Genomic DNA, 9,366 nt, shown 5'->3' on the forward strand with positions numbered 1-9,366 from the left:
ATTCATATTTAATCAATTGACCTTTTATATAATATAATTTAATCTTAATTTCATTTTTATAATTTTATAAGGTTGAATTCCAATAATAATTAAAAATTATATTGATTTTTTATAATATTAAATTAAATATCTTTTGAAAAAATTATTATAATCATTTGACATAATACAAATTTCATCAAGTTTTTCTATCTAAGGTTCTCTAATAATTACCTTATAATAATAAAATTAATTCTTATAATATTCAAATTTCAAAAATTTTCCAATCTCAAATGATTTAATAGCTGAATTTAAATTTAATTTTTGAAATTCCTTGTTTCCACATGTAAATAGACAAGAATTTAAACTAATGACTTTCAGACTAACTTTTCACAAATTTGGCCTAATTAAATAAAATATTACACGTGAATGTTCACTGACATCACTGATTCAACTATTCATTTTGGTTGATGCTGAGGATAGTCATTGGCAGTAGACTAACATCTTCTGGACCAATTAACACAGCAACAGTGATTAGACCAAGGTGGTGATCCATTTCCATGGAAAAGCAGCAAAAAGGGAGGAACGTTGGAGAGAAGGAGGGCGCTCAACCAAGCAGGAACAGTGGCGAAACTGGCCCCGAACCTAAGGAGCATAGGATTGACATTATTGAAATCAGTCCTAAGGTGGAAAATTGGATTGGGTCTGTCGAAAAATCAGAAGAAAGGACTCAATCTCAAACTCAATGGCCAAGGATACCAAAGGTTCCTCACATTCTGAGGGGGATCCAGGATTTCGAGAAATTCTACGAACCGAGGGTAATTTCATTCGGTCCTTACCACCATGGCAAGTCCCACCTTCACCCAGTGGAAATGATCAAGCCTCTATGTGCCAAAAAATTCCTGGCTGACAGTAACCAGGACATCAGAGCTTTGTACACAAATATTGAAAGTAATATCGAGGCAGTGAGGAAGTGCTATGATTGTAGTACAAACGAGTATGATGATGAGGCACTCGCCTGGATGATGCTTCTGGATGGGTGTTTTTTACTATATTTCATTCACTGTGTAGCGAGAAGAAATCAGAGTAAGTTGCATGGTTTGAATGTTAAAGATCATTTGATTACTTTTGTGCACCAGGACTTGTTCTTGCTGGAGAACCAACTTCCCTTTGGAGTCCTCAAGTTGATTTTTAAGGGGGCAAAATTCAATGATGGGTCACCAATGGAAGAGACGATAAAAAAATTCGTCACTGACACCGGAAGGCCCACAGAAATACAGCTGCAAGAGGAAAACGAAGAGCCCTCTCATCTCCTCGACCTTTTGCGAAGTGCTCTGCTAGGCAGGTATAAAAGGAGTAGCAAGAAAAAAGTGGGGAGTCAGACCGAACAAGAGCGAGAAGCTGAGAAAAAGGGAGAGTCGTCGTTGTCGTCTGGAGGAGAAGATGGGGGGAGTCAGCCCAAACCAAAGCAGCAAGATGAGAAAAAAGGCAAACAACAAGACAATTGGCAGTCATTTCGACGCATCAGGGAGCTTAAAGCTGCAGGGATCTATCTCAAGCCGAGTAGAACGAGTTCCTTGAGAGACATTTCTTTCAAATCCTACTTCTTCTGTGGCCACCTGAAACTTCCCCCAATAACCATTGATGACTCCACGAAGCCCATGTTCTTGAACATGGTAGCCTATGAAATGTGTCCAGAAGGCCCAGATGACTATGGGGTCACTTCCTATATATGCTTCCTTGACAACCTCATTGATCATGCAGACGATGTCAAGGAGCTGAGATCTAAGCACATTCTCTACAACTGTCTCGGCAACGATGAAGAGGTGGCCCAAATTTTCAACGAGATCACCAATGACTTGGTAGTTGTCGATGCTTATGGAGATGTGAAAGCTGGTATTCAGACACACTACGACAAGAGATGGAAAACTTGGATAGCTGAAGTCATTCACAACAATTTCAGGTCTCCATGGACTATCACGGCTCTCATTGCAGCTGTTTCGATACTATTTCTTACTGGGGTTCAGACCTACTACGCTCTTCCCGGTAATTAATATATATATTGGGTTAATTATGACTGTGATGTGTTTTTTTCTTGTTTGGCGTGTTTAGGTTTGAGAAATGGAAGATTGTATAATTGGACAGATAAAGATGTATACACTGTTAAGTTGAATCAATGGATTTCATGCATGCATGCAATATTATTAGTCTTTTCCTCCCCATGAGTTTTGCTATAATCTATAATATGTTTGAACTCACAATTTCCGGCTACCTTCTTTGTATTCTCTTTCATAGACCGGGATAGTAGATAACACAATATCCACAGAAAATTTTTCAGTTACCAGTATGTAATTCGTGGATGGGATGGGATTGAATATTGGAAATTTTTTTTTTTTATAAAAGTACGGTACTTTTAAAAATAAAATTTTAAAATACTACATATTGAAAAATAATGCTAATTTTACAAGACATGTGTCATATTGGCTTCTTATATGGAAAATTGCAACAAGTGTCTTTTAAAAAGACAACTTTCACAATTTCACAAAATTGAATTTATATGAATGGTATATCTTTTCATATAAATTCAATTTTGTGAAATTATGGAAGTTGTCTCTTGAAAATATATTTTTAATATAAATTCAATTTTTTTTATAATTGTGGAAAGTGTCTTTTTAAGAGATACTTGTAGTATAAATTCGATTTTGTGGAATTATAAAAGGTATTATTTCAAGAGACACCTTTAATATAAATTCAATTTTTTAATGTGTTTGACTGATAAAAAAATTGTGGAAAAGTGTCTTTTCACCTTTCATATAAATTCAACTTTTTCACTATGTGACTTATATGAAAATTGTAGAAAGTGTTTCTTCAATAGACATCTTTAATATAAATTCGATTTTATAGAATTATAGAATATATATATATATATATATATATATGTCTTTTCAAGAAACATCTTTAGTCTAAATCCAATTTTTTGAATATGTATAACAGAAAAATATATATATATATATATATATATATATATATATATATATATATATATATATATGTAAAAGTGTCTCTTCAAAGGTGTCTTTTGAAGAGACACTTTTAATATAAATTTAATTTTATGAAATTGTGAAAATATATTGAAGTTTTTTTTTTTTTTTTTAACGCATGTCATTGATGTGAAAATTATAGAAGATGTATCTTGAAGAGACACCTTCCAACATGCTAAAAAACATTGTTTTAAAAACCGAACCGAACAAACCGTCCAATTTTTTACAAACCGACCAGACCTTAATTGCTACAAATATTTGTTCACTATTAAGAGGCCCATTATCCATCAGGCCCATTCCACACCCAATACTTTTAAAACTAGAACTAATCATAAGCCCATATTTGGTCCAAGCCACTAGGCCCAATCCATTGACAAGAAAGCTTATAAAACTTATATTTGGGCAATGCTTCCAGGCCCAATTCCCGGGCATGTTTGGCTTACAAGGGATGTTGCAAGGTATTTATAGAGCACTTAGAGCACATAGAATTCATGTGCTTTCGATGTGGGACTAGGACTAGGATTGATTAGAGGTAAAACATTGCTTTTTGGAGGGCTGGACGGACGAATCTCTTAAAAATTAAAGTTTGAAGTCTTTGAACCATTGAGCATTGCACCATATTTATTAAATGATGTTGTTAAAAAATAAATATAATAAGAATCTAAGATTAATGTTTTTATTTCAAATTTTTATCATATAAAATCTTTAAAGAAATGTAAATATTTAAATTCCAGTTTATTTTTATAATAATAATTATAAAAAAATTATATAAATTAATTAATAGAATAATTTTAAAACAATAAAATACAAAGAAAAAAATATAAAATTAAATATTATAAATTTTTTCATCTTAAATATATTTTCATTCTTAAATATTACATATTTCTATTTAATAAAATTTAAAATATTAAACTTTATCATTTAATTTAATATATCAAATATAAAAATCAAACATTATTAAAATTTGTAATTTTATATATTTTTAATTTTTTATAATTATTTTTAATTTTCTATAAGATATAAATTATATATTTATTACATCACCAGTTCAACCGTCAGTCCGACCAATGAACCATGAAGGGGTAATTTTTCCAATTCAATGACCGGTCCGATTCTAAAAACATTGCTAAAAAGTGTAGTAGATTTATCAATACTTTTGTAACTACCATTTAAGAATTTTTTTTATTTTATTTTTATTTTTAAGTTTGTTATAGAAGTAAAAATAATAAATAAATAAAACTCATTGAATATTGCACACACAATTATTTTTTTCAAATAAGAAAATCATGGATAAAATCGTAATTTTGATATATTTATAAATTGAGAGAAAAATCTCAAATATGCCCTTAGATTTTTTTTACAAATGATAAAAATATCCTTTTAGGGGATTTAATGTTTAATTTTGGATTTAAAAAAATTTGTAAATAAATACTACATTTTTTAATGAAGTCTTTCAATCTTCGTTGAAAGAATCTTCAAGTTTTCAACTTCTTTAAGAATTCTTCGAATATTTTTCAACTCTTCAAGAAATTTTTAATCTTTTTGGAATCTTTTTAAGAGCTTTAGGGCTTTTCTTTAGTCTTCAAAGTGTCCTTTAAAATAAAAGTAAATATGAATTTGCATTTTTTACATGTGTCCCCACTTGATAGTGAGGTTTATTAAGTTACGAAAATGTTTTATTTTTGAAAAACTCGTTTAGTTAAGTTTTAGAGTCACAACTTATTTTATTTTAATTTTTAAAGGAAAAGTTGTTGGAATATATAGATTGTTTCATTCCAAGCCCTGGACATTGGGATGCATGCAAAACTATCATAAGGATCTCTAGATCTATACAACGGGAGTATTCAAAGCATTCAGTCATATAAAACTATAGATTTATATGCTCAAAAAAACATACCTATCATCTGGATGTTTTTAGATAAATTCCAATCAGTGAAGAAGTCAGTGCAAATCTTGAAAACCAAGATATTTTACATCTTATACAGTTAATGCTTATCCTAGTTTTGATAAAAATCAAGAGTCTTGATTTCCTAATTTGGACACTTGTTCCATGAGTGAGATGTCTACGTTAATCCATGTATACCAGATGTTCTTAGCCCTTTGCTATGAAAATGTCTTATTGCATCATATAGATGTTTTCTTTAAGATAGTCATTGAACGCAGTCTTGACATCCATTTATCATATCTCATGATTGAGATGCATCTTAATGTATAAGAGTACATTGATGGATTTGAGCATGGCTACCAATGAAAAGGTTCATAGTCAAAAACATAATTCGGAATATAACCTGTAGCTATAACCTTAGCTATATAAATCTCAAACTTTCCATCTACTCTTCTCTTCCTCTTCTAAACCAACTTACACTTAAGATATCCCTTCAAGTATGCCTATAAGATCCCAAAGTTTGTTAATACTAGAATCCTAACCTTTCCTTCATAACTCCTTGCCATATATGAGCATCAACGTCACTCATTGCTTCATCATAATCTATGGGTTACAATCTACCCACTAAGACGCGGCATTTGTGTACTAGAAATATTGAGAATGGTATGTGTCTCTAACCCTGGATCCATAGTATCTTGTGCAAATATGGGACTAACTCTTAACTTTCTCTAATCTATATAACTTTTTTTCCTTATTACTCATCATATAATCATCATTAGAAATCTAGCCTTTATGTCAATAAATATTTTTTGATAATCTTGACTATAAAAGTAATAACCCTCGAGATCTTCTTAGATATCTTACAAATTGATATACCTTTTACGTAAAGGAGGTAAAACATAGTCTCCAAGGCATATCCCCAAAAGATATGCGAAGTGATAAGAAACTCATCATTGATCTTACTATGTCCATCAAAGTTCAATTTTTTTTTTTTTCCTTTTCTCCATTTTTTAATGGAGTCCTAGGTGTACTCAATTAGGATAGAATCTCTTGTGCCCTAAGGAAAGAATCAAACCTATTGGACACAAGCCCACCACCTTGATCAAATCGAAGTGTCTTATTATGTTTACCTAATGGGTTTTCCGATTCTTGTCTTAAATTCAAAGAATTTGTCCAAAGAATTGAATTCTTACGTATTGGGTACACATATCCAAACCTAGAGTATTCGTCAATAAAAGTAATAAAGTACTTTTTGTTAGGATAGAGCTCTTAAAAACATTATAAGATGTAATAATAAACATAAATCATTATTGTTTATATTATGATTCTGGTTCTCCTTTATCTTATTTATGCATTATATATGTGGTGTATTCAAACTCATATCACTTACATTTCACATGACTTGGGTGCATTAGAAGTTTCACGGAAAATTCAAGTTATGGGTTCCTTGCAAGTAAACGATTTATTCACAATTGGTTCATGAACTTAAGCAATCCATTTAAGGTTGTAATGTAATACCTCCTAATTTAAGGGATGATTGGTCTAACCATTAGAATAGGTTTCTCATGGTGAGTGCACTATATGGTTACACATTGGACAAGACCTTAAGTGAATCATGACATTAGCTATTGGGCAGTCATGATTCACTAAGTTACTATACAACATGGACTCTCAACCTTAAGAGGATATTTAGTATGTGTGAAAGTCATTAGGAAGATTTGACCTACAGGTGAGACCCGAAAGTGGTTCTATATTCCCTACGAATTGGGTCATTATTGATATTAAGATAAATAGTAGCAGGTATTCTAAAGATAGGCACTATGATATCTCATGGGATTGGGACAATGTGTCCTCTTAGGTTAATCCTAAGGACATGTGATAGTGAAATTTGTGGTCACAATAATTCCTTAAGTGGAATTTGATGTATGTTCTTACAAGTTAGAGTATGTCAGTTGATCCCATAATATAGAGATATAGAGATTATCTTAAAAGGTTGATAGTGGGTCACAAAGATCAGTTCATAGAGAGTCTGCATGTAGTAGATAGTGTGTCATAGACCTAATTTTCATCTTATTGTAATTTCATAAGATATTGGAGCGTAATTGACTCTCTATAGTAGGATGTTAACTCAACTTCAGAATTAGATTATGAAAGGGTTAATATTTTCCTATGGGTCCTAATGTCCCCCTTTGAGCTCCTGATTCATGGTAGCATGATTTTAAAGGTATTTTTAGGTTTCTAATTCATATGTGTACATAAAGACATTTTGGTAAAAATATAATATTGGACTAGATCATTTGAATGGTCTTTCTGGACTAAGCTAATTAATTAATTGGAACCCAATAGGGAAAATTAATTAATTAGGACCCAAGTTGACAAGATTAAGTGACCAAAGCCTAAATTGGGCTCAAGTCATTTAAGCTTACAAGGAAACCTATATACACTCCCATTAAGGGTTTAAGGCTTTAGTTTTGAAATGTTCACTTTGAGATTCTAGAGAGAAACCTTAATCTCCCCCTTTAAAGAAAAGACCACCCTTCTCTAGTGCCTAGATTCATGTAAGAGAGTGATTGGGTGGAAAGTTGCTTAGTTGGTGAGGCTTGCAATTTACTCTACATGGCCTCATCAGATTGGAATTGATCTGGGAACATCTAAAACTAAGGTACGTAAAACATCTATAAAGAGATCTAGGTTTTTAAATGCCTACTATTTCCACTGTGATTAGATTTAGGGAGTTTTAGGAATAAATTGCATGCACCTTAAAAGATCCAGGGTTAGGAATGGAGATATCCAAGTTTTCCTATACTCATACCTCCATACACGTCAGTATACACTATCACCAAACCTTACTTAGCTTTACATTCTTTAGTAGTAAATGGCCTATTGGTTATTTTACTATTTATACAAAATTCATAGATTAGAGGATCCTCTAGAATCGAAGTGTCCAAATGTAACTAGTCTTTGGATGCTATTTAGATGAATATGACCTAGGCTTTAGAAACCAAATGTTTGATTAGTGATAGGCCCATACCTTTTAGTGAGACCTAATTATTCTCAACACTTCGCAAAGTGATAAAGGATTTCTGTATAAAAGAGGTAATGCCTTTCACTACCTTATACAGCCAACTTTGCAACTAAGACTAAAGTAAGTACATTCCCATTATGTAACATTTTCTCTTATTGAAACCTTGGAACAAATTACAAATAGTGAGCTCAAAATCTATCCACCACGATATATTCAATCATCACAGTATGATAAGTATTTATCTTTCGTTAGGTAGTTCAATCGGACATTCCTTTTCTAGTGTCCTAAAAGGCCACAAAGGATTCACTTGCTCCTAAGCTTGCTCTCTCATTCCCTCTCTTGAACTTTCTTTATTTGGTATTGTTGCTCTTCTTCTTGGTAAAAGAGCTTGAAGAACACTTAACTCCCATAGGAATACTTGTTTGATCTTTAACTATCCCTTTAGCCATCAAGAAGGAATCTAGTAAGGTTTCTAAGATCATTCAAATCTTGTGTTCAAAATAGTTGTAAGGGCAACTTATCTAGCTGACCTACCCTTATAACCAAATATTCTTTGCAGACTAAAGAGAATATCATAGGTCGTTACAATAGACATGTGTTACTATTGCAACACATTTTCCAAATCCCAAGTATGAGACACTTAGTCTTCCGATTCACCTTACGCCACCTTTGATATATCTCTTTTTCTTTCTCCTAGGATTGTTCAAAATGAATAACTAACTCTTCTTATTTTAGCTTCTATATTGTTATTACTCTATCCAATTTACTTTCCAATTCATATGGGTTGGGCTTGTTCCATTTAATTTGTGAGAATAAAAGTGATAATAATAGGAGAAATGATATTCCTAACAATAATTAATATTATGCATTGATCAATGAGAATTCAAAGTAGTTGGTAAGATGATTGAAGCCAAATTATGTGCTTTAATGGCACATATTCAGGATGATTTATGCACCAAAAGACACTCAAATCATCCAACTTGACCCAAATCGATGCTAAGGCCCTAGCCACAAGTTTAACTTGTATTTTGGAGATTTATCTCAAGTTCAAAGGAAGAAAATGATGCACGTTGAATTACTTTAGATTTTGAAATATCAATAAAGGGTTAACTAAGGAAATGAGCGAGTCAAGACTCATGGACTATGAGAAAAGGAAATATGAGAATGTCATGAGTTAAGAGATGAGGATTGATCATTATGAAGTACGAAATAAGCCATGAAAACATGGACAACTAGGCATAAAGCAAATTCATCAAGTTACATGGAAATTTGGAACTTAAAATCTGGTAGCAACATGTACTCTGAATTTGAGAACAAATTTGGAGCACTTTTTGAAGTCTATTTTAAGCATACTTTATATCGTTTTGAAGCTTGGGAACTTAAAAGTCCAAAACTTCCAACTGTGTGCAAATCAAAGTTGGAATGAAGAAGTTATGGTC

At 31.9% G+C, this 9,366-nt stretch overlaps 1 protein-coding gene across 1 annotated transcript; it reads left to right on the forward strand.

Annotated features, from left to right (window-relative positions):
- The first annotated feature begins 536 nt into the window (after positions 1 to 536).
- LOC104881379 (UPF0481 protein At3g47200-like) lies at positions 537 to 2,030 on the forward strand. Its single transcript, XM_010661487.3, has one exon. It carries the CDS (start codon positions 537 to 539, stop codon positions 2,028 to 2,030), a length of 1,494 nt encoding a protein of 497 aa, XP_010659789.1.
- The last annotated feature ends 7,336 nt before the right edge of the window (positions 2,031 to 9,366 follow it).

The sequence above is a fragment of the Vitis vinifera genome, chromosome 14 (genome assembly GCF_030704535.1).
Source record: "Vitis vinifera cultivar Pinot Noir 40024 chromosome 14, ASM3070453v1".
NCBI lineage: Eukaryota > Viridiplantae > Streptophyta > Magnoliopsida > Vitales > Vitaceae > Vitis > Vitis vinifera.